The 27,487-nt window shown below is 37.5% G+C and overlaps 1 protein-coding gene across 13 annotated transcripts in view; it reads left to right on the top strand.

Annotated features, from left to right (window-relative positions):
- The window catches only part of Dlg2 (discs large MAGUK scaffold protein 2), a 2,328,307-nt gene that overhangs the window by 1,552,194 nt on the left and 748,626 nt on the right, over positions 1-27,487 (top strand). For all 13 annotated transcript variants that reach the window (XM_008844185.2, XM_029568893.1, XM_008844178.2 and 10 more), the window contains one exon: positions 25,709-25,759. In XM_008844185.2, the coding sequence (XP_008842407.2) occupies positions 25,709-25,759 (51 nt within the window). The remainder of the gene's footprint in view (positions 1-25,708; positions 25,760-27,487) is intronic.

Below are 27,487 nucleotides of genomic sequence, written 5' to 3' on the forward strand. Positions count from 1 at the left end.
CACAAATTCTAAGAAGTTCCCATATTTTGCTAATTGGTTGGTTTTGTTTCCTTTTTAACTTTCCCTAGTAGGGGTGTGTGTGTGTGTGTGTGTGTGTGTGTGTGTGTCTGTGTGTGTCTGTGTCTGTGTGTGTGTCTCTATCTGTGTCTGTGTGTCCATGTCTGTGTTATGTATTTGTTGTTTATGCACATATACTTATAGGTAAAGTTTGTGCAGAGGCTAGAGATTTATGTCAGCCAATTTCTGCTTTACTGTTTTTGTTTGGTTATGGTGTGCCTGTGTGTGTGCGTGCATGCATGTGTGTGTGGGGGGGGGTGTGGGTGTGGGTGTGGGTGTGTGTATGGGTGTGCATATTTCTGACCAGAGTAGGCCATCCATCAAGTATCTTTTATTATTATCATTATTATTAATTTGTATTTTATGTGTATGAGTGTTTTGGCTGCATGTATGTAAGTACACCATGTCATGCAGTGCCCTGCAAGAGAAAAGAGGGTGTGGGATTCCCTGGAACTGGAGTTACAGACAGTTGTCAGCTGCCATGTGGGTGCTGGGATTTGAACCCAGATCCTCTGCAAGAGCAGCCAGTGCTCTTAATCACTGAGCCATTGCCCCAGCCCCCAACAAGTATTTTGCTTTATCAATTTCCTCTCTATTCTCTTGAGACAGGCATCTTACTGGATGGGAACATAGACTGACAGTAATTCAATATTCCTGTCTAGGTGGCCCCAGTGACCTTCCTGTCCTTGTTCCTACAGTTCTGGCCTTAGAAAAATGCATGGCCATGCCCAGTTTTTTACAGGGTTGCTGAGGAGTTGAACTCACACCTTCATCATTGTATAGCAAGCATTCTTAGCCAATGAGTCATCTCCCAGTCCATCTATTTTGTTTTTTGAAACAGAATCTCTCAGTGCACCTGGAGCTTATCAAATCAGCTAAGCTGGATAGACAATAAACTCTGGGGATCTGTCTGTCACTGCCTTCCCAGGACTGGGAATTCAGCCATATACACCAATGCCCAATTTTTTGCATGGGTGGTAAGGATCTGAACTCAGGTCTTTGTTCTTGCATGACAAGCACTTTGCTGACTGAGTCATCTTCCCAGTCTTCATTGATAGATTTTAACAGAAGATTCTATGTACAAATGGCAAGTCCTTCTTGAATTGACTGCCAGGAAAGTTGAGTCAACTAAATGTCCATAGCTCTTGTCCCCTCCACTTCCACTCCCCACCCATTTTGTGAACTAAGGTAACAGAGACTACATTTAATTGTCAATGATTATTTGTTAATTAATTAATTAATTAATTAGGGTTTTTTGAGACAGGGTGTCTTATACAACAGCCTAGCCTTGAACTTATTGTGTAGCCAAGGATGACCTTGAAATCCTTCTACCTGCCAAATGTTTGAAGAATAGGTATGTTACGTCATATCTAGCATCATGAATTATTTATCCATCAGTGATGGCCATCTGTCCAAAGATCCATGAACACTTGTTTAATGTACACTGTTTCTTAAACCAGTTAACAGTTTTCTTTAAGGAACTTTGTTACAGGAGGAGCACTTGAACACAGGAGTCTGAGGCAAACCTCAACAGTTTCAGAAGAGTTTGTTTCAAAAGACAAGAAGACAGAGAAATGATTTGCTTATAAAGTATATTAATCTTTTTTCATGGTAGCACAAATACTTTCCTATCTTCTAAAATTTTATTGTTGTACTTCTCAAAATCATGCTATGTTATTCTCTTTTCTTGTTATATTAAGATTACTTTTCATGAAAATACTATTCTATTTGATACACTTCAATGCCTTTCACATTTCAAATCTTCTTGATTTTATTTTGGCTTAATATCTACTGGAATAACTATATTTGTTAAAAGTGCAAAAAAAGGAAGTTGTCATGAATAGTTTGATAATATATGTCAATAGCTGTGTTTTAGGATAATTGTAATAGTTCATTGACATACTGGGGTTTTCCAGTTTCTGGTCCTTTTACTTTATGGAAGTTTACACAAAGTTTTCTTAAGAAATTGAGTACATGTCTTACTTCAGTTTCTATTATAAACAATTCATGTTGTGCCAAGCTCTGGTAGCATTTCCTTTTATGAGTCAATTATATCTAACATTTCCTGACTTTAGTTTTCAGCTAACATCAGATACAGTATAAACAGGAAGGGAAGACTGAACGCAACAGTCCATTTGACATTCTTTATGTCATCTTGCAAAGCTCACGTGGTCAGTAATAACATTTATTATTAAAATGATATTTACTGACGTTATTGACTATTTGGAAGATAAAACAACATAAGGACAATAACTCACCTGAGCTTATGGCTTCAGAAACTGAGGTCCAAGTAGAAAATAAGACTTTTCTAGATTGCCCATTTAGTTAGCAATAAAATTAAGACCAGAATTCATGTCTTCTGCTCCTTAGAAAAATCAAATCTATTCAAACTGTTAAACTTTTTGTTTTAGCCCCTTTTTTATCTGACATTATTTGTATACCTCTTAAGATTATATGAAAAGTTACTGTCTAAATATAAATAACGTACTTATTTTAATATGTATAATATTAACCAGCATTCATTTTTTTACTATCAAGACAGTAAATATATAAAACCACTTCCTGTAAAATTTGTTAGTTCCAATTTGTCAGGTATCTTGAGAAAAATCTATCATTTTCCAAGAGAGTGATAGAAGAAGAAAATGCTGTTTGAATGAAGATGTTTTCAAAAGGCTCCATAAGTACTGCTTCCTTTGATCCCGAGAGTGCTGCAAATCATCAAGTCTCCCACAGGGGACCTTGTGGGCCCTGGGAAGAAGCCAGGGCAGGTGCTGTTTCCAATGAATGTATACAGTGCCCAGTTTTTCCCAAAAGATGGACTTTCATTCTCAAAAACAACATTGAAGTCTCTAAAATTGTACAATCTGGAATTATTTCAGCAAAATTATGTATCTTGTATGATTCAAGTAACAAAGAGAGCTTCTAATATGGATGACGCTCATGACATATTCGTTTCTTTGATTTGTCTTTTCAATACGTTGCATCATTAGCCATTCTGGAGAAAGAGACTCAGCAATAGATGTTTTGAATTAGTTTCTTATCCTAAATACAACTATAAAAACATAGGATATTAAATAAGATACAACTTGGAACTGCAAATTAAAATTTTGACACTTTTTATAATCGATGTAAATGTTTCACTCTAGAGAATATCTGGATGTTTCCTTGTCATGTTCTGTGTTTTAATTAATTAATTTTTATTTTATGTGTATGAATGTTATGCCGGCATGCATGTAAGTGTGCCCCTGCCGCGCAGTGCCCACAGAAGACAGAGAAAGGTGTTGGATCCCCTGGAACTGGAGTTACGGATGGTTTCATGTGGGTGCTGGGATTCAAACCTAGGTCTTCTGTAAGAGCAGACAGTGAGTGCTCTTAACCACTGAACCATCTCTCCAGCCCTGCTGTGTTCTCTTTTTATGTATTTATGTATGCTGAGCCATTTATCTACACTCCCGGAATATAGTTCCCTTCGCCTTGGTTCACTCTTTTGTTGCTTTTTGATCTTTTGAGACTAAACATGGACTGTGCAAGGCCTTCTGGTTGCTTTCTTCGATGCAGCGGGAATGGATTCATCTTCTAAGGCCTCTAAACTTCCGTCTGTGTACCATTACCGTGAGACTTCCCTTGCTGCACTGCTTGGCTTTCACCGTAGTCTCCAAGCCTCTGAGAAGTAACTTTATCAGTATGATGTTTGCATTGCCCATTTATTGTTCCTCGCATCAACACTGACTATTTTTGATGTTATAATATTCATATATTCAGAATATGGATGACACTTATTACATATTTGAATGAGTGAATTAATAAATGTTTTAATAGGCTTTATTGTACACTTTGCCATTTGTTGGTTCAATTTTGTAACTAATAAAAGAACTCACAGACACTTTGTCTTTCAATAAAGGCAGTATGAGTTATTATTGCCAGCACACTTGGGTCTTATTACATACTGCTCTTTTTTTACCCCCAAATAATCACATATTGACTTTTTGGCTGAGCATGCTGCTCCTTCAAGGGCATTCTTTGGCAAGAGCACAACCAAGTTTTTGCCAAAACCTTCCTGCTGGAGAATGAGTAGGAACGAAAGGGAGGTCTGTGGCTTTGGGGTTGTAATTTTAAATTCAATTTCTGTAAAGAATTAGTCTTAAATCTTTACCTCAATATTAGCTCAGTAGGAAAACATTTTTGCAAAGTCTATGAGAATTTATTCAAGTTAGAAGTTTTCAAAATGAATATGAAACCAAGACTCAAAGATGCACCCATAAAATTATCAGCAGACCTTGTTTTAACCTGTCTGTGTTTCAGATTGTATTACTATTTCAAATGGATACAAAAGTATTCTTACTTCATAAAAAGATAATGTATGCAAGACTACCCTGAGCTATATTATGAGAATGTGATTATGACTTAATATGAATCTATAATTGGTGAGCTTGAACAAATTCTTAAGTGTCACCTTTCTGAAATTCAGAATATAGATGGCCAAACAATAATTTTCCTAACATTTTTCCCTGTATATATCCAAATTTCGATGTGTTCAAATAAATCATACCACAGTCCTTCATTTCTAAGTCGGACTCCATCATGATCACTGAAAATTTCTCTATTCTGGAAAGTGGATCTTTGGATTAAAATGAAGGTTGTTCTCATGAGGCACTTTGCATATTTGGACAGTAGTGAGTTTGTAGGAGTCTGTATTTAAAATGATTGGAATGTTACTGGAAACCAGAAGCATCATATTTTATATTAGAAAAGCTGAATGCTGTGGGCATTTCTGCAAAGACTTCAAGCTGCAGTGGTTAAATTTTAGAGCCTTTCTAAAGATTGATTCTAAAGAATCTATGCCACGTTGCCAAGGCAATTTTCCTGTATTGAGTACTTTCTCTTTTTCAGTTCTGTGTTTAAAGCAATGAGGTACATTACCCTGGGAGCATTTCTGTTATATTGACTAATAGGTTTAAGTCATCCGAAAGCCTCTACTCTGAACGCTGAATGCTCCATCCAAATGTCCTTCACTAACTCCAACAGGCAAAGGATGTTAAGCAGTCACTATCCTTCCTGCCTGGAATAGTGCCCAGAGTAGCTGATTTTGCTGATGACAATACCAGGAATGCTCAGCAATACAGAGAGGAAAATTCTCTTAAAACAAGACTTGGAAATAATGGGTTCCTGTGGGTTTAAAATATATTTTCTCTTTTGGTTTTAAGATGCTAAATTCCAAAGCAGCATTTGGGTTAAACAGTCCTTGGTGACGTGTGACTCATAGCTCAAGCTCAGGGGATGATTCCTTCATTCCTTGGGAAGACAAGGAAGAGATTCCACACAAGCACACTGCCTCTCCATCTTTGTAAGCCCCTTCATTTCAGAGAAAATTGACAAGCTGTCCTCCAGAGGCCTTTGAAGCTAAATACGTGTCTTGAAAATAGGAACCACATTTCATTCCTTGTAAGCCAAGGCATCCAGAAAAGTATCAGGATGATGACAGATGTAATGAAGATATGCCAGCTCTATAGTGACCTATGTCAACAAGGAGAAATGCTGTCATGTAGTCATTTTCGAACAGCAGCATCCATACCCTAAGTTTAATTTGTGCTAATATATAATATTTCACATACATTCCATAAATATATGATATACTCTGTTATACTAAAAGGTAACTTTTGAGGAATTTTTAAATGTGCTTGATGAACCTAATGAATACTCTTACACTTAACGTACTTCAACCTATTTACGCAGTTGAACACACTTGAATTTGGAAACTGAGTGATATTTAAATGTTTTCAGAAAGGTATTTTTCAGGGTAAGAAGTCCCAATTTTAGCTGAGGCAGTATTGACACTAAGCACTGCCAGGTGAGAGAGAGTTGATCTTCTTTAAGAGAGAGACTCTAGATAGGCTGACTAGACTCTGGTGGATGAACTCACGCCGATCGACATTTGGGGACACAAGCTTAACTCTGTAAGCCTTAGCATATGTGATAAAATGCATGAAATCCAGTGAGGGTGCCATAGAGGGTACAGATAGGGGAGGGGGTCTAAATATGATCAAGATGTATTATATGAAATGCACAAAAGTTCAATAAAAATTTTTTAAATCATTTCTCACTAGTACTACAGTATTCATACTTAACAGGTTTGCCACTAGCAAATATTTTTTGGCAACCATTCACTTACATATTTCTGCTTCAGATATAGCTGTCCAAACATTGCATGTTCAGCATAACATTCCTGCCTGCGATGCTGGTGTTTGTGCATTGACTATATACAGACACTGCTGAAAATCGACTCCATTTTGATTTTATTTGGAGCCTGTAAATCCAACTGGTAGTTTAGGTAGAAACAGTGACCTTAGACAACTTGAATTATTATACATTCACTTACTTAATATATGTAGAACTCTGTAGGACGTTAGAGCTGCTTCTTGGAAATAGAATTTTACTTGTGAGGATGCAGAGGTAAATAGTAACATGTATTTAATTTCAAATTCCTCTCCTTCATTGCTTTATGTTACTGGCCTATAAGAAATCAATTCACCTTTGAGTATTAACCTTTTATCTGAAAATTTTGCTACAATCACTCCTAGTTCCAGGATGTTTTTTTATTGAATGCTTTGTTGAATGAGCCCATACACACCATTATAACATATGTGGATAAGGTTGCTTTATTTCTCATTATACTCTGTATACCTTTTAATGCCTTTTCTTATTAACTAGATTTCCATTACGATGTTAAAAACCATCACTAAGAGAAGATATCTCTCCCTTGTTCCTAGTCTTTTTGGAGGGTGTGTGTATGTCTACATACATGTACAGATACAGATGTATGTGCATTGTATGCCCATACATGTAGAGGTCAAGGGTCAAACTCAGTTGTTCTTCAGGAGCCATCCCTCTTGATTTTTGAATTAGGGTCTCTCCTTGGGACCTGCAGCCTATTAATTTTGCTAAGCTTGCTGGCCAGTGAGCCCTAAGGAGTCACGTTTCTCTGACTCCCCACTGTGAGAATTAAAAGCATCTGCCACCACCTTTGGGTTATATCTGGCTATTTACTTTATTAATTAAATTTGTTCTTTGACAGTTTCATACCAATTTCATGTACTACACTTTGATTAATCTCATGCTCACCCTCTTCTCTCCTTCCAATCCCTGTCAAGCCTCCATACTCCCTACAAATCCTTTTCCCATATTCATGTCTTTTTATTGATTTTTAAATAGAGCCATCTGTATGACCATGGGTTTGGAAGTATCCACTGGAGCCTGATAGGTTCGCCAGTGGGTACACCACTAAAGACAGTGACTCCCCCTCTCCAAGAATGGATCAGTAGTCATTACTGCAGCACAGAAAGGCAGGGCCTCCTGAGCTTTTGCTCTTCCATGATTGACAGGGCTCATCGTATGCAGGCCCAGTGCAGTAAACCACCACTGCTGTGAGCTCATGATTGCAATGACTGCTGCACTCCCAAAGGATGACATTTCACAGCCCTTTTCCCTATTTTCATATTCTAGTTTGTTGTGATAAACACCACAACCAAAAACACTTGGAGAAGAAAGGGTTTATTTCACCTTACACTTTTAGGTCACAATTCATCATTGAGGGAAGTCAGGACAGGAACTCAGTGCAGAAGCTTGAAGCAGACACCACGGAGGAGCTGTGCTCACTGGCTTCCTCACTCACTCCCTGGCTCATACTCAGCTGGGTTTTTTGTTGTTGTTGTTGTTGTTTGTTTTGTTTTGTTTTTAACAGGCCAAGCCCACCTGCCAAGGGATAATGCCACCCACACTGGACTAGGCTGCCTCACATCAGTTATCAATCAAGAGAATGCCCCACAGACATGCCCATAGTCCAACTTGATCAAGAAAAGTTTTCAACTGAAGTTCCCTCTTTCCAGATGACTCTAGATTGTGTCAAGTTGACAATAAAAACTAAACAACACACTTCTGGCTCTTACATTCTTTCCATTTCCTCTTCTGTGATGTCACCTGAGCCTTAGAGAGGTTTTATAAATGTTTTATTTAAGGCTGAACACTGGACCACAATTATCTCAGCACCTTGAACATTGGTGAATCTCTTATTCACCAACCATTTACTGCAAAGAGAGTCTTCTCTGGTTAAGGCTGAAAGTAGAATTTGTCTATGGACATAAACATAGATGTTCAGAAGGCAATTTAACCCTATGTCAATTTAGCTAAGCAACAGTAGTAGTAAGGTCCCCCAAGGGCCTATGACTTCCTCAGCCATGTGTTTATTACTAGGTTTACAGTACTCGGCATTCATTCCCTCCTGTGAAAACAACTTCAAATCTGAACATAATGTATTTGGTTACCCCTGTAACAGTTATACCACTATTACATAAGTGGATACATCTTGCCTGAGAGGTTGGGACTTGTAGAACACAGACTTCACAGCAGGTTAATAATGTAGATGCTTGCCTAGAATTTACCTGGGTGTTGGGGATCAGAGGTAGTATATGTTTGATAGCAAATGTGAATTCTGATTTGATCTCTCTCCACAAGCCATATTGTTGCTGCTTTTGATAATTTGTTTAGTCTGTGTGGAGTCTGCCTTACCTCTAATACTGATAAGTTATATCTGGTGATTTTTTCCAGTTTCCTGGGATTGCCTTTATATCAGCTGTGCTGCATAGCTTTAGTTGCCAACTTGACATACTTGGGTAGATGGAACCCCTATTGAAAAATTTCCTCCAGTGGATAAGCCCGTGGCCAGGTTTATGGGGCATTTTCTTGATTGTTGAATGATATGGGAAGGTCCAGCACACTGTGGGTGATGCCACCCCTAGACAGATGTTCTTGTGTTAAAAAGCAGACTGAGCACAGACCAGAGAGCCAACTGTGGTCTGTGCTCTAGATTCCTACCCTGAGTTCCTGCCCTGGCTTCCCTCCACGATGAACTGTAAGCTGAAGGAGAAATAAACCCTTTCCTCTTCAAGTTGGTTTTGGTCAGTGTTTTATCACAGCAATAGAAAGTAACTAAGAAACCAGCCTTCTTCAGTGTTTTCCCAGAGGGTATATTTTAATACCTTGAGTTAGTAGAATTACCATCTTCTACCAGTGGAATTGTCTGAGTATTGAGGGATGTTTTTAAATTTAGTTTACATCTTTGCTGGAGAATTTATTTTCTGAGACATGCTCTCATATCTACTCTGTGTATGTGGAAGGTCTCACAATGAGTCAGCCAAGTGAGTCAATGGTTAAGTCAATGGTTAAGACCTTCCTTTTCCTGAGTATATGTGCAACCTTACACTCAGCCTTCTAATGGGGCAGAGATATGTAAGTACTTCCAAGGTCTGCTTGACTCTCTAATTCCCAACATTCCCCAGTCAAGCTTATATTCACTCTGGAAAGTCTGTTCATTTCAACAACCACTGTTATCATCGTAGGCTGCTTCAGGGTTCTCATTTCATGATTGTTTGCAACTGAAATCATTATTGTTTCTAGCAACTGAGCAGTGTTTTTCTGCATTCTCCAAATGAAGCCAGCCCCCTCTGTCAGTAAAGCTGAGGTATTCGCTGACTTTTCTATCCTAATAGAAATTGTGCACGCCCAGAAGTGCAGAAGGGCATGGGTGTGTGTAAGAAGGCTCAGAATAGAAAGATAGGGTTTGAAGCCATATGAGACAGAGGGGGGAAGGATCATGGAAGAGTCTTCTGATGGAATAAATAGAAATTATATAGGTAAAGAAAGAATATTTTAGACAGAGGTCATTGTGGAAAAAGTGATAGTACTATGAAAACATGATTTCCTAAACACGTCTCCCTTCCCTACCACCTGCCTTTGATCCTTGGAATTTCTTTAGATTTCTGTCTAATTAACTTGGTACTTATTTACCACATTTAAGGTATTCATGTGATTTATTTAATACAGCAGAGAATTCAGGCTGGCGGTGTTTTGAGTGTTCTGTTCCAACAGAATATTAGGAGGAGGGGGGAGGAGAGGGGGAGAGGAGGGGGAGGAGGGGAGAGGAGTGACCTATGCTTAATCATGCATTTTTTCAACCTCATTTTATCAACTTCCAAAGTAGCACTGTGAACAAATACTTTAAAAGTTCACAGTGAGTGCTGGGCTGAGAACTGTCTAGAGATAGAGAAGTTCAGTGTATTGTATCCACTTCATAACCCAGGTGCCCTGCTTTACCCAACTATTGTCACAACTAACACTTCAATGTGCATGACCCCTCCTCAACTCCATGATCCAGACTGAGAAGAGATGATACAGATGTAAAAAACTGGAATTTTAATTTTGGAGGGTCTTTTATAATTTTTATTGATTTTTTTTGTATATTCTATACAAAAGATCTTAAACATCTTTATATCCCCTCCACCATCACCACCCTCCCATACACCACCATCAGATTTGATGCACTCTGTCATTTGAGTTAAGGCCTATTGAGTCAAGTTAGTGTACCTAGACATCCCTCAGTGCAAGGTAATCCACTGGAGCCTAGTCACCCACACCCAGCAGTAATCAGCTACCAATAGTGCTTTGGCTAGGCTTGTGACCTGCTGCTCGTTTCCCCTGTTTTTGTCTGCTTTAGTTTGCATGAGTATTGTGCAGGCTAACACCATTGTTGTAAGTTCATATGAGCAAGGTTCCAGGAGCCTGTAGGACTCTCTTTCAATATGATCATGCACCTCTACCCCTGGCTTTTGCAATCTTTCCGTCCCTACTCCCCAATGGATCCTGGGCCCTGGGTGGCTGGAGTTTAATACAGTAATCTTTTCCAGGGACCCAAACTCTGCAGGCTCTTACTCTCTGTGTTTTGGCCATTTGTGGCCTTTTGTATTCAGTGCCTTCTGTTGCATGAGGGAGCTTCAGTAATGGAAGTTAAGAGATGCATTAGTATTCTCTCTACCCTTTGTTCCACTATGTTCCATTGTAAGTGTAGAGGTTCCACTGTAGGACTTTGTTTTGAAGCAACTCATTATGTATACTCTTGCCGATACTGGTTCTTACTTTATCCAGGTTAACTGAATCTCAGGATGTAAGACAAGGAAAATCAAATTATACTAATGGACTTTTCATACAACCATATAGTGAGGAGATATTTTTAAGTTTCTTAAGAATAATAGCCATCAATGACTCCCCCACCTGGTTCCCTCACTCCCTACCAGACACACATGGCTTTTTAGAAAGGTAGATAATAGTCAAGCTAGGGAAAACATAAGAATAACTGTTACTAATATATTCTATATTCTAAGAACTAGAGATTCACACAATTATGTCATCCAGTCCTTATCCAAACAAATGAGATAAATGCAATTATTGCCATTTTGTAAACAGGGTCTCAAAGGCTCAGAGGGGTTAAATGATGCCCCCAAAGCTTGTTTCTAGAGAATAGGAGAATTAGGCTGCACATGTAAGCAATCTGACTCCTGAATCCCAGCTCCTAACCAACATTATATTGTTATTATATTCTAAGTTATTGCATTCTAAGACAGAACCTAATGAAATTTCCATTGTATAATTAAGAATGGTTAAGCATCAGCAATTTTTATGATGTCATCAACATTGTCTCAATTTCAAATGATAACCTATATGTGTCACATATCTTGGTAGAAACAGCTCTATAATCAAAGTTGACGAGATCTAGGTGCATAGTGAAGGACTTGTGTTTGCTAGCTGAACAGTTTTAAGAAAATCATGTACTATCTGTGAGCATTTCATTTATCTATTAAATTGAAATTATACTGATAGCTACCAATTTAAGACTGTTTTGAGAAAAAATGTGATAATGTATTTAAAGTGGTACATAAATACATAACATTGTTAGACTATTGTGAAACAAGTTGAAACTTTGCAAATCCCTGTAGCCACAGGCTTATGAAGACAGTAATGTGTGGGTCTCTCCCTCCCCTCGTGGGCTGTTGGCCACCAATCCACGAGGACAAAGGGAGCAGAAGTGATGAACAGGGTCAGGATGGCAGACCTTCTGGGGAGTCAGATTCAGTGATACAGCTGTTTATTCAGTGGGGGTCAGGGTTAGGGTTAGCAGCTGATAGGTGTTCATAGTATGCTTTATTTACATGTGGTAGCAGGATCCTATCACCTGGCTATAGGGAAATGCCTAATTGTCATATAGAAAAAACTTGGGTGCAGATTTATTGCTTGTAACTATGCCAAAGGTCATGTTTCAAATAAGGCCAGGCATCCGTGCTTAGAGGCACTTTCCAGGTAAGCCAGGCAGGAAGCCCTTGCTGAGAAAGGAGTCTACCTTAACAGCAGGGTTCCCCAACATCTCCCCCTGTTTTGTTTTATAATGGAGAAGTGTCATCACAAGCTTTAAGAGCCAACTCATCTATCTCAGGAGAATCCAAAGTTTGATAAATGACCATGACCTGATTGGTAGTAATTTTAGCAATCGTAGTAATTTGTAAGAAATTGTATGAAACAGGGAGTGAGCATCAAAATGACACAGCATAATCAGGGGGCTACTGATATTGTAACATTCCCCCCTCTGAAGAGGTAACCCCAAAATCTTTTTGGGATAAGAGCTCCCAAATACTTTTAACATTTTTGGCCTTTGGGACAGAGTACTTTGTTAAAAGTTCCAAGGACATTTTGACTTTTAGCCAAGAAAGAAACTGGCTACTTTTCTTTGGAGTCCTTTTACCCTAGCTGCCTAGCCAGTTTCTATCTGAAGAGGTTACCCAAATTGCCAGTAGGGAATTGAGACACAGACTGCTCTGACTTCTTTCATGCTGAACAGGGACGCAGGGTGAGGCAATTGGGGTGCCCCTTCAGTGGGTCTATCTAAAAGACTCCCAAGTTGTATAACTCTTAACTATAAGGAGAAAAGGAAGATGCTTGACTGGTGCCTGGGAGACATGAAGGAAAAGTAAAGGCAAGAGTAGTTAGTATTACAATTTCTAGGCAGGGAACCAGAAAATGTCCAAATTAAAGTCCATTGGAATTTCTTGATGAGGGCTCCCAAAAGCATCCATCTAACAGGTTTCTCCTCATTTTTCTTTTGTCTGTTAAGGCTGGACTGATGATTGATGAACTCAGGATTTGTTGTCAGGCACTTTGATAACTGTTGGAGTGGCTAGAATCAGCTCCCTCTTAGATGGCCTCTAGATAGGGAGAGAAAACAAGTTTAGCCATCATTTTAGAACAATACTGAGTTGTTTCCCTCAGCTGCAAGTGGGTACTACAGTATTGCAGACCAAGAATTAAAGTCCTACACCTGTTTAGCACTGTCCAATTAGGAACAAAATCACCATGAGAAATAATTGTCTAAATAACATCTTATAAGAACTTAAGTCTAATGTCTGGGATGTGTAATCCCTTGAATTCTTAAAGAAATATACTGATGACTTTAATCTTTGGTTATACTTTCTTTTTGGGTGTTTAAGACCATACAGTTGGACCAAATAAACCAATATTATTACTTTTAAGGTCATATGAGGATCTGTTCCTCAGGGGTCACATGGGCTCGAGGGGGAGCCCCTGGCTCCTCAGGCTTTTCTTTACCAGTTCCATCTATGCGAAGATAAGCCAAGAGGTCCTGCTTGACCTGGGTTTCACTTAGAAACATGGAGGAAATGTTTCCTCTGTGTTGACCCTCCTCTTTGTAGACTGGACACTGGTTCAAGTCCATCTTCTGGGGTCTCCATGGCCTCCCTGAACAAGAGGACCGGTAACTCACCAAAGTTACTGGGCATTTCGAGAGATGCTCCATAGCCCCTGGAACTTGTTTGACCTTGGAGGGTAAGAAAAAAAATTGTCCCTTTAAGTCCCTCTGACCAGATTAGTATAGGCCTCAAAGTCTGGCTATTAAACATCCAAGAAGGTTAGTTATACCAATCTGGTACTTTTAATTACCATGTGCTATGTAGATAGCAAAATCCAAACGTTTTTAAATAAATCTTGATGAGACATCCTTAAACTAGTTGACTAAGATATGACCTTAGAAATTTTAAGATCTTTTTGTCATGCTTGATAAATCATAACAAGCATACATAGGCCTCCATCATTTGCTTAGGCTTTCTCATTTTTTAACAAAATACCTCCATTCCTGTATCCTTCTAACATCTTTTACTTTACCATTCTCTTTCTTACTAACCATGAGACATAATATCATTAACAAATAAATTTTTCATCTGTTATGAGAACTCTCCCCCAACAGTAATGTGCTTTCAAAATAGATTTAAAAGAGTTTCTATGAAGAGGTAAAGAGGGCAGGGGTAGTCACTTGATACACATTTGTTAATTGATGGACTGTTCTTGAAAACTACTGAAAGGATGACCTGTTCTCAGGTGAAAGGGGAGGAAGCTTATTATTAGCAAGATTTGAGGGGAGATGGTTACAGAGAGGTTATGATGGCTCACCTCTTTGTAAGTGACAATTATTACAAAGACTTTTGAATGTAAAGGATTTTTCTTTTAAGATTATAACAAATAAGGGCCAGACAGGTGGCTCACACCTTTAATCTTGGCAGTTGGGAGGCAGAACAGGCAGCTCTCTGAGAGATTGAAGCCAATTTGGTTTCATAGTGGATTCTAGGCCAGACTGGGCTACAGGGAGACCCTGTCTCAATAACAACAACAGCAAAAGATCAGAGCAAACAAAAATCCCATTACATAGAATTGATTCATGTATTTATTAAATGTTTATAACATGACTACTTTGAGGGACAAATAATTAGGTACAGCAAGAAAGGCAGAGATTTAACAGACAGTGCCTCTATGAGCAAAAGATAGTGCATCGGTGAAGATAAAGCACGGTTCCAAGAGCTGGACCATGAAGATCATAGTGTAGTAAGAGAGGCCCTTTGCCATCTGTGGCCAGGAGGAAAGGTTTTTGTTTTATTATCAGACACAAGATGCAAACACTAGGTATCCTAATCCCTTTGTTCCTTCCTATACAAACTCATATGTATATTTTGTTCAATAAATATGTGTTGAACATATATTTTCCATCATTAAACAATGAGAATAATAAATAAGATAGTCCCAATTTTGTGTACTTTATGGCTATATAACCTTGGAGAAATTGCTTGACTGAGAAACTTGGCTTCTTCAACAGGAAAATTAGCATTGAAATTTCATGGTCTAAGGATTACTGTAATGATTACATTAACTTGAAGAAGTGCCTGGCATATAGTACAAGCTGTAGAAAGCACAAAAGTAGTGTGGCAATTGTGGTGGTAGAGAGTGTAGTTCAAGTGTTAGTGGTGTGGGGGTTGTAGTGAGTGCCATAGTAAGTATTATTTTTATTAGTAATTTTCTTACAATTGTACAGACTATATTGATGATTTTTCAGAGTGTTGATAAGGAAAATCTATTCTATAGAAGGATCAACTTTGGCTAATAGGAAAGGAAGCTTCCTAAAATCTCCACAGAATTCACAAAGACTTCTTTTGTTTACTACTACGTCAGTAAGACTTCATCTAACACAGGAGAAATTCTGGGCATTCAATACTTTTTTTCTTAGAAGTTTAATGGTATATACTGGGTAAAAATATTTAGGGCAAATTTAGGACTTAAATAATGACACCAAAAAAAAGGAGGTGCTTGGTGTAAGTTCAGCACAATTGGCTTTTTGAAGGTAAGAAATAGAGCACATGCCTAGAAAGCTAACTCAGTTCTGGGGCAGCTGGTGGATGCCCTAGGATGTTCTTTAGGAAATAAAATAACATAAAGTTATTTGAGCAGCAAAATGGTGAGGTGAAAATTCTGCTTTTTAGTAAGATTAACCTCACATGAAAAATATATTGATATTGAAAAATAAAATAGGCAAAAATATTTTAGCAAATTAAATCAGTAGTAATTTATGGGTGAAATAGGACATTAACTGTTGATATGAAATGTAAAGGATATATTAGAAAAAGAGGGTTTCCTGAACAGAGATGTCAAGCAGACTGAAGGAAATCATGGTTATATTTAAGCTAGATGAACAATTCTCTTTTAGATTTATTGTGACTGGAGTGATATTAATGCATTTACTTAAGAAAAAGGCAGGAGAGATGAAAACTCAGATAAAAATTCTAGAATAACAAGCAGCAGAGCTTGGTGAATACTCACATCCAGTAGGAGGAAAAGAAATGGACACAGATACTGTCCACAGAACAATAGAGAGGGCATCAGCAAAGACAGACCATATAATCCAAGGAAATGGATGTACTGAGGAGCATCACTGTATCCTGTAGACTACTTGGTGAATACCAAAGAGGACGAAGATGGGGTGAGGGGATTTCTGTGTTTACAGATGGAAAGAGCTGCTTTGATTCTTTGAAGATCAACTCTTATTTGCAGACAGAACGCAAACCAGATTGCAGGATTGATGAAAATAAGTGGAGATTACTGGAGATAAGGAAGACAAAATGGGAGGGGACAAAAGAAAGTGTAAGGGGATAAAATGAGCCCAGTACCTTATAGGTATGTATGGCCATCTATAGCTTACTTTGTAAAATTGATACATGTTAATCATAATTTTTAAAAGTCTAATTGAAGCAGAGAACATTACTATTCTGTCAAGTGATACAACATCTTGTACTCCAGTCAAAGAGGAAACACTCTTGGCCCTCTGTATCACTGTATCTATGATTCCTTTTGTAAATCTGCACTGGGATTTTTTATTTTGTCTGATTTGATTTTGGTTTTTCTTTTGTTTGTTTGTTTGTTTTCGTTATATGGTTTGAGTTCTTGATTCTTTTGTACTTTCTAACTATCTAAGTGATTTACACGTGGGGACGGTAAAGGGGAAAGGGTTTGATGGAACAAGAACCCTGTGTATCAGTCTACCTTTGGAAGCATCGATCAGTTGTATTCTTAACAACACAGTGTTCTCAAAGAGCATATTCAGATTCATGAAATATTTAAGCTCAAAGAAAACAGCCTGCATCAGACTGAAGCCAAATGAGTGCATTAAAACCACCTGTTCTTCCTCAATCTGCATATTGTACAAAGCAAAAAGTAGAGCTGTGGAAAAAGAAGCATTTCCAAATCAGAGGCTAATCCAGCTTTGGACCTAGTAAGTGAATACGTTGGCCCCTCAAAAATATATATATATATATGTTTCAATTTTGAGTATATATATATTTTTTCATATCTGCTTAAGAACCCTAAACCATTTTTCTTAATTTCTCCTGACAGAAAATACTAAGAGGGTTTTATTCCACTTTTATAGTAAAAGCTACTAAATTAAAATCCCATAATTTTTAATTAAATATAAGTTTATGATCACTTATCTAGATTCAAAGTTCTATGTGTTATGAAAACTTAAATTTTAAAAAGGCAAAGAAAAATGAGAAAAAAAGACAAAGATTCTAGAACACTGATAAATTTTTTTCCTTACTTGCTAAAAGCTATATTTTAGCAGTTCACTGAGTTCAGAAGTTTGCTTAATTAACATTAGAAGTTTAGCTTCTAAGTTTAACTTAAAGTCAGTTTGCTGATAGAATATTCAAGTGAGTAATGGACATAATGCTCTTACCAAAATTAGAATATCAACTAAGAATATTAATATATGGTGCTGGACAGAAAGCTCAGTTGGTAAAGTGTTTGCCTTACATGCATAAAGACCTAAATTCTAACCCTATACCTCATGTTAAAAAAAGCCAAGCATGGTGGCATATGCTTACAATCCCAGCAGAGAAGCAGGGACAAACAGATCTCTGGGATAGACTGTCCAGCCACTGTGGCCCAATTGGGAAGTTCCATGCCACTGAGAGAACCTTTCCCTAAAGAAAGACACAAAACTGTTTAAAGGAAAAATAATTTAAAGATGCTGTGAAGGAACGTTAATCTTATCTAATTGTTCTTTTTCTTGAATAGAGGCAGAGCAAACAGGGGTAGGTGTGTGGGTACATTTGTCTGTCTGTCTATTTTATTTTCTTTTAATTGAATTTTGATGTATTTCATACAGTACATTCTTATCATACTTAGACCCCCTCCACTGAAGCCTAGTTAACCTACCCAGAGTCACACTTTGAAAGAAGAATGATTCCCCCATCCCAGCAGGTATCAGTTGCCAGTAGTTCCTCACTTAGGGTTGTGATTTCATACCCACTTCTTCACGCCTACACTGGAATTTTTTCTGGATTCAGTTTATGTGGGTCTTGTGTACATTATCACCATTGTTTTGAGTTCATATGGGTAACTGCACAAACTCCACTCTGGCTCTTACAGTCCTTCCACCCCCTCTTATGCAATGACCCCCTGGAGCCTTGGGAGGCAGAAGTTGGATACAGATATCCTGTTCAGGGATAAGCACTTGGAAGTCTCTTATTCTCTGCTCATTGGTCAGTTACGGAGGGGGACAATCTCTGTATTAATCACCTGCTGCATGATGAAGCTTCTGTACTAAGAATTGAGAAATTCATTCTTCTTTGGGTAGAACAGTAAGTCATTAGGAATCAGTTTAATGCTATGTCTGTTTAGCACAATGATAGTAGTAGGTTCTCCCCTATGGCCTGTGCCCTGGCCCCTAGCCAGTTAGATATGAAATTTTGAAGTCAGTACCACCTTGATGTCTCCTTGTTTGTTCTAAAACTCACGTAAGGAGTGGTTTTAGCAATAGGGTCTTACCATAAAGTTCTTGAGGATAACCAAGAGCAGGGGCAATAGCCAGTAATTTTTGAGCCCCTGGTGAACATCTTCAAAACAGGAAGTCAATTCCTGTCATTGAAACTTTTCAATGTTATCTTATGGTATCTAGCAGGGGAAATACCCCATTGTTATAGGATAACTACGTTTATTGTATATGTATATGCTTTAAGAAGCTTCTATAGCGATAGGTTTGCATATTTTTCTATGGGATGGAGCTACACTGAAGGACATTTGGGGACACAAATTTGACTTTAATATATATGTGTGTGTGTGTGTGTATGTGTGTATGTATAGTGCTCTAATATATATAGAGAGAGAGATAGAGTGTATATATAGAGTATTAAAGTACATTAAATTGGATGAGAGACAGTAAGCAGAGGTGTAAATAGGGAAGGGGATCTAAGCATCATAAAATTATATTGTGTGAAAATCTCAAGCCAGGAATGGTGACACACACCTTTAATCCCATTACTTGGGAGGCAGAAGCAGATGAATCTCTGTGAGTTCAGGGCCATCCTGATCTAAGTAGTGAGTTCCAGGCCAGCTGGGGCTATAGGGAAACCCTGTCTCAGACCAAAAAGAAAAAAGAAAAAATCCAAAACCCAGAAAATCTTAAAGTTTAATAATAAATTATTTTTAAAAGTATTAATAGTAAATAGTTCTGATAATTGAAGACCCACTGTGAGCTAGTCAGTTAATATATAGAGAGCATCATATCTTCCTCCAAAGAATTTCAAGAAGTAGGGTCTGATGAAATAATAGTTCTCATAATTGAAGACCCACTATATATAGTCAGTTAACATATATAGCATCATATATTCCTTCAAAGAATTTCAAGAAGTCTGAGGAAATAATTTTGTAGAATTTTAGCTGAAATTCTCAAACTTTTAAGATGTGTATTATATGTTCATATACACTATCTAATTTAATTCTCATAATAACCACATAAAGGAAATACTGTTGTTAATACCATCCCGTACATAAAAATATGAAATTTTTTAAGAGAAAGAAATTGCCCACATTTGTGAATGCCATTTAGAAAGGTTATCAAATGCATCTTTTTTCCCTTTCTGTGACTAACATTCTTACTTACTGAACATCTAAGAGTACATAGATCCAGGTATAAAAAGCAAAAAGTGTTAAGATGTTTGTAATAAGAGATCTTCCAGTGAAAGTGAAGGATAAATATTGATAAAGTGCTAAGAAAGAGGAATACAGAAATGCTTGAATGCATGTGTATGTGTTTGTACACTTCCTGGAGGGTGTGATAGTGTTGGAAGCCTGTCTAGTCAGAGTTCCTCCAAAAAGTTAATCTCAAATATGAAGATATACAATGTATGAGTGATAAAGGCTAGACCCAGGAAAAAGTCCATCAACCTAAATCTTCTTTAAGGACACCTGACTTTACTCACCTAACAAATTCCATTCCTTGTTTCCTTGATTCATCTGTTTGCTCATTCATGTAGTCACTCGACAGCCCTGTGAAAGGCCCGGTGCTACATTCCAAGGCAAAGTATCAAGCCTGTGTCTTGCTCTCCAAGAGAGTGAATGTTCTGGTCTCCATAGCCACCATATTCTACCCACAGTCTGATGGTAGCATTATATTCTATAACAATAATATTCAAAGTTTCGTTTTACTTACTGTATAGCATTTGCTTATATTGAGTCAGGAGGAGTATGGCATCTGTTACGTTTGTGTCACTCTCTCCAACATACTGACATAAACAACTTAAAGAAGGATTTATTTTGGCTCACAGTTTCAAAGGGATGTACCTGGCATTGCCTCCACCAAGGCTGGAGTTCCTGATGTATTCTGCCAGGTGTGATTTTGTGGGTGGCAGAGATCTGAAATCAAGTCTTCATTCACCAATTCCACTTCATTCATTAAGCCATCTTCCTACTCTCTAAGCATTTAATTCACTCAAAGTGACAATCAAAACTAACCGCCACAGCGTCTATTATATCCTATGCTGGTAAGGAATTGAATTTATGCATGTAAGTAGTAAACACAGATTTTCACAGACCTTGTCTGTGGTTGTGATAGGTCCATGACAAATGCTTCTGTATCTTACACATTGCCCATCACACTTCTTGGGGTCTTAAAATGCTGTGTATTGCCAGGAGTGGTGGGTGGTGCATGTTCTTAATTCCAGCACTTGAGAGGCAGGCAGATCTCTGTGAGATTGAATTCAGTCTGGTCTACATAGTGAGTTCCAAGCAGGGAGACCCTATCTCAAACACACAATAAACAAAAAGACAAAACAAAACAAAACAAAACAAAACAAAAAACAGCCCTAAACACAAGTACAAAAGAGTACCACTAAATTGTCTCAGTGTATTATCTATAAATGTATAACTGTATATGAAACAATTATTATTGAGGAAAGGGACAAGAAATTGAGATGTAATTGGGGGGTAAATGGAGGAGGAGTTGGAAGCAGACTGAGAGGGATGGAAATGGTGAATATACTTATTTATAATATTCACAAAACGAATATTTTAAATGCTTGTGAATTGGTGCCTCAAGAGAGAGAGCTAATGTACCCCTCAACTCTCACCAGTGAGGCTTCCTTATACATCAGACTGTGATGCACACAGAAGGCCACCACTGGCCAAGTTTTGGAGAACGTAGGATGGGACTCCTGTATGGAACCTCACCCACCCACAGCTCAGGGACCATTGTGGAAGAGAAGGTGAAAGATTCTAAGAGCCAGGGCTGGTTCCAAAACACAGGGAGGTGGAGGTTTCCAGAGCACTGGAGGCTTGCTCATGTGAGCCTGTGGCAGTGGTGACATCAAGCACTGGACTCTTGTCAGCTCAATTAAGCAAGAGCCCAAAGGGGAGGTGAGAGATAGGTGGCAGGCTGGCACTAGATTGACAACTATTTGAGACTGATTGCTGCTAAGTGATGGAGAGTATTTATGGTTTACATAGGACCGCTGGATGGGCTGACTAGACTCCAGTGGATGTATTTACAATGGAGGACATTTGGGCACAAACACCTGAATCAATAGGACTCAGCATGTATTGCAGAATGCATAGAGTTTGGTGGGGGGATGGGAGGAGGCATGGATGGGGAGGAGGTCTGGATTTGAGTGGGAAATGCATAAAATTTAAAAAGCTCAATAAAAGAGATGTATGTTTCTTGAGAATATGTATTATCTATTAAAGTCTGTTTTTATTAATATCCAATAGTTGTTCTATGGGTAGAACTGAGTTTAGTCCAATGAAGTCTATGCTCTGTTGGCCCTCTTTTATCACTCGTTAAAATATGTGGCACAGGGATGTAGAAGAATTCATTCTTCTTAAAGTTTAGTGTTTTCTTAGCTTTAAATAAATTAAAAAGCTGGTAATCACAAAAAATTGGAGAAATCATTAAGATTCCAATTTTAAAAGATTAAAGCATGAAATAGTTCACCTGTGATATTCATGAAAAATTTATTTTAGGGAGATAAAAATAAATCTTGAAATCAAATTATGTCATTTAGGCAGGTGGTTACTAAGCAGTGAAAAGAAAAACTGAAATTGAGTAAAAGTTGCCAGAGGGGGAGACCATGTAAAGTATTCTATGTTTATAAAGTAAAAACTTTAAATACCAGCTATGAATTTAAGTGGGCAGTGGGTCATTTCCTCATTTAAGTGCCCTATGATGCTAGAGAGGCCACATGCCCAGACAAATGTGAGACAATGTGTGGTATCAGATTGATTTCCTGGCCATTATAGAACCTACCAGCTGCCCTCACAGAGTTATCAGTTATCTAAAGAAAAGCATATTTTCACAACTTGGTAATTGTATTTATTTTATTAACCTTCCCAATCTAGAAAAAAATGCTAGCATTCTCATTTTTCTACTTGTCAAAATGGAGATGAGATTGTAAGTGATAAAAGGAACTACAGTAAGAACAGAAAACTCAACCATGGAACTTTCCAGGCCCCAAAGTATCAGGAGCACAAAATACTATTAGGGTGCTTAAATATCACAGGAAATGTGATTGGTCAAGTGGGAAATTACTTCATAGAATTCTTTTCAGGTAAAGAACTTCATGGGCTCGGTGAGTAAAGCACTTGGTGTACAAGCGTGAGGACCAGAGTTGGAATCCCCAGAGCTCTCGTAAAGCTGGATGCAATAGTGTGTGTGTGTAGTCCTGATGTTCCTAGGGTTAGAAGGAAAGTGATGGCAGGAGAGTCCTTGGAAGCTCACTGGCCCACTGCCTGCTTTATGCAGCAACGGACAGCAGACAAGAGACCATTGCAAACAAGGTAGAAGACTAGGACCAACGTGGGTAGTTGGCCACTGACTTACACAGACACACAAACACACATCATGCCTGTTGTCTCACACTCATGCATATACATGAACACACATCATAAACACACAGAATAATAAAAAATTAAAAAGAAGGTTGCATATTGGAAAATTGATAAGGATTAGCCTGAACCACTGAGGAAGATCACACAACTGTAGACTCCATTTCCAACATAGTTTTGTTTTCGTGGAGGAAGATACGCAATAATGGCTGGGACTTGGTTTTTGTAGAATTTCTTGATTCTTCATCACTCAGTAAAAACCATAATCTAAGTAATTATGGACACATATTTAAAAAAACATTCTACTGATCTAGTTATCTGAAAAGACAATAAACATCCATGAAAATCACAGCCAAGACAGGTATTTATGAAAACGGAGGAATTCCTAGTTCTCCTTCACTCTTTCCAACAAAATTTCTTCCATTAGGAGTGTTGCTAGGACTTTTGCTCTTTTTTTGTTTGTTTGTTTTTCTTGTTTGTATTTTTTCAGAGCTCATCAACAAAACATAGCCCTCAGTCTTCTACTACAAGAGAATTAGGGCCTCTCAAATAGCTTTCCTTACGTAAATGTTCATCAGTTCAGTTTGAAATCTTGCCTCACCTATGATTAAAACCATTCACTCTTCCATGTTCACTAGGTCCTGTTATCTACAATGTTATTCTTTCTTTTAAAAGCATGAATATATCCAGATATCACTGTCTGTACTTAAGAGAGCCTGGATAGTCTTAAATTAGGCAAATTTAGAACTTATTCCCTAAGACTGAAAATAAAGATCCATGGAGTACATGAAAGTCTACCGCCATGGTTTATAGAACCAGTTCATGCAACTGATGAGGAAACTTTGGAATACTTACTTAGGCTATGCATATGTAATATTGCTAGGACCATCCTAAAAATGTTAATCAAATAGCATATAGGCTACATGCTAAGTAATGCGTGCCATGAAAATATTCTTGTCTTCTGAGCACTTTTTGACAGAATATATTTCATAGTAAAGCCTTAGATATTCATTAACACACACTTGTCTTTCTCTCTTTGAAGTCTTTTTTTCCCTTCCCCCAGTTAGCTTCACTTTAGTAATGTAGAGGTTTCACTGCGGAGACCCAGTGAAACAAAGAAAAACTTCATAGAGCCATAGCAAGAGAATGAAAACATACCACGCTAATTTGTCTGCTTTGCTGCCCTTCTATCAACTATGGAAAGCTGCAATAAATAAACGAACAAATAAATAAGATTCATACAGAAGTACATGTATACAGGGACTTTTGAGATATATTCCTATTTTTATATATGCCTAACACAAGCCTTCATCGAGCTGGTGTAGCTTTGTGACATCACCATGTCCTTTTGTGTGAGTCATTAAACTGCTGAAGCCCAGAAAATCAAATTTAGTTTAGGGCTGTTTGATAATGTAATAACAGAGTAAAATGTGATTCACCAATTAGCTCATGTAATTGAATAATCAAAAACATGCTCTGAGTGAGTCGCAGAGGCATATTAGTTCATCTACGTTGTCGTTCCTTGTTTTTAGATTATCACTGTAAATATGCCTTCCACCGATGATAATACTTCCACATTTCTTAGGAAAGTGAACTTACAAATATCTGTGACCATAAATCAATAGAGTGCTTAACTTAGCAACTCACTTGTTTCCCTTTCCTCCTTCATCAATTCCCTCTTACCAGCTCTAAACTGGGCAAAGGTCTGGATCTGTAGTCCTGGCTTTCACAGACTATATTTCAATTCTCAGTGTCCACAGATTATATTTAAATTCTCTTAAGATGGAAAGGCAAACTCAAGTTAGAATCCTACAGAAATTACAGTTTTGTAGTTGAAAATTTGTCTCCCTGAATGATTCCTAAATTCTAATGGTGTTGCTAAGATTTGCATTAGACAAGCAGCAGCCAATATAAGACTTTTCTTTCTCAGAAATTTTAATTGGCTAAGGAGAAATCCGTGATAGATGAAATTAGCAATTGAATGTTTGTTAGATTTGTTTTATGGCATTTCCTCATAATTCTCTGTGCACATCTGTCAAAACTAAGGTGCCTGGCTGCACTCAATATGTTCTTCTCTTTGTAAATTCAGATCACTGCAAGGATTGATCGGATGATTAAGACAATTTCTAATAAGAAATTTCAAAGTGTGTCTTACTTTATTCTTTTCTTATTGCTTCTGAGGTATGTGGGCATACTTGCATGGTCCAAGGCTTCCCAGTAATCATAATGAAGAATAATTGGAATCAGTTACCTGAGCTTCAGTCAACGAGGAAAAAGAATATCTTAGCTGGCACAGTCATCCTTAATGTAGTTTTACCACTCAAAAAGAAGTAAAAGAGGAAGGAGATGAGGAGGAGGAGGAGGAGGAGGAGGGAGAGAATGAAGGTGGAAAAGAGATATTATCTATAGCTGCACTGTCATTTTAAAGGTCACACTTTATAGTTTTTATTCATGAAATTTGAACAGATATTAATGAATAATTTCCTTTATAATTATAACATCACCATTAGATGATTTGTTCTTTATAGTTCCATAATGCATATTTTGTATAGTCTCCTAACAAATAAATTACATCATTCTAAAAGATTGAATCATTGTTGATTTTTTTGATAGTCTCATATCATTTGAACAAGAACTAGAAGCAAAAATACAAACATAAAGAAAATGTCCTGGAATGACACACAGGCCACCACATCTGGACTTGCCCTAAAATGTTTTAAATGTAGCATCTCATCTTCAAAATACATTAATATTTCTCTTTCATTTTACTCTCTATTTACAGGTCAATGGAACAGAAATTGAATATGAATTTGAAGAAATTACACTGGAGAGGGTAAGAATTTAAAATTCAAATTCTTAATTTTGCATTCTGCCTTTTAACATTGCGCAGTTGTGTTTTATAACCTGGAAGAGTTCCATAAGACTTACAGTGAGAATATAAGTGACATAATTGCAGATTGTAACAGGGAGCATTTAGACAGAAGACCAACTATCCATAATGTTCAATATATAAATTGCATCTCTGAGAACTGAGGAAATGAATGGGAAAGGCAGAAATGGTCCAAGAGCTTGTATAGGTCATCATTCTGAATGTTTCTATTCCTATTGTGTAAGCCATACAATTCTAAGATATATTATTAAAAGATGTTCTTATTTGTATGCTGTTGTTGTTGTCATCTGACCTACAGCTACCATGCATCCTTTATTTAGTTAACAAAAAGCAGTGATCAATTTTAAAACTATCCCTATAGGGAGAAACACAGCAGTTCTGCAGAACTCTGCAAATATGCTCGAAAGATCTTGACAATGAGTTCTGACTAAGAAAACTGTACTACGTGGGCATAATATATTTAGATATTTTTCAAAATAACAAAAGGAATGTCAAAGACTGTCTAGAAAAAATGTTGGAAGGTAGAATACTCATCACTTAAAAAGGTGAACATAGGGAGACCAGCTTACCATCATTAAGAAATAGAGACAATGGGGGTGAAGAGTTTTATCTCTAATTGGCAAATATTTTCAAAGCAATACTAATATCTAGTGCCAATAAGAAGTCCTGGAAATTAGTCCTCAAAATTGTTTGATTTAGAAAGAGTCATCAAAAACTTTGAAAATGGAGTAATAAGTAGTGTTTAAAATGTAATTGAATATAGATGGGGAAAAGTATGAGAAACTCAGGAGAAAATAGTCTCCAACTCTGGGGTTTGATGATGCCTCCCACCAGAAGAGAGGCAGGAATTGAAGAACATGACCATGAAGTTTGCTGACTTAGAAGTTATATTCCTTTTATCTATAATTATATATTTTATGTCACAATAGCAATGAACCAAGCTTAAGGCCTGGATGTATATGACCTCGGGTGTGGTCAATCCTCTCTTGACATTTTCTAGGAGTCTCAAACAAGATTATTAATTTTGTTTCCAATGAAGATATCCAATTCCTGCCTCCCTAAGATCTATAATTTTACTTTATCAATTGTAATCTTCTGATCTCATTTAAATTCTTTAACAACCCATGAGCCTAATAACTCCAGAACTCACCAAAATCCTGTAAATAACTTGTAAACAGTGAACTGCAGGACTGGAGAGATGGTTCAGTGGCTAACAGTACTGAATGCTTTTGCAGCGGACCCAGGTTCTATTCCCAGCACCCATACGGCAGCTAACAACCATCTGTAACTCCAGTTCCAGGGGATCTGATCCCTCCTCTGACCTCTGCGAACACTGCATGACACGGGTGCACTTACATATGTGCCAGCACAATACACACATTAAATAAAAGCAAGTATATGCAAAAATCAAATAAAAATAAAAGTGCAATTAATAAAAAAAATGTTAAGTGCAACTATCGCTTGAGCAGCCCAGGACCCCAAATGGTGTGTCTTTCTTTCCCTGTGCACCTTTCTTTCTATTAATCCCCATGCTTAAAATCTTTGTTTAACATGCCTTCTAGTAATAGAAGTCTATTAGAAGTACTAGAAGTCATCTAGTAATATGCCTGCTTCATAGTGTTTTTATATATATATATATATATATATATATATATATATATATATAAACAA

The sequence above is a fragment of the Nannospalax galili genome, unplaced genomic scaffold (genome assembly GCF_000622305.1).
Source record: "Nannospalax galili isolate Female #2095 unplaced genomic scaffold, S.galili_v1.0 scaffold278, whole genome shotgun sequence".
Lineage (NCBI taxonomy): Eukaryota > Metazoa > Chordata > Mammalia > Rodentia > Spalacidae > Nannospalax > Nannospalax galili.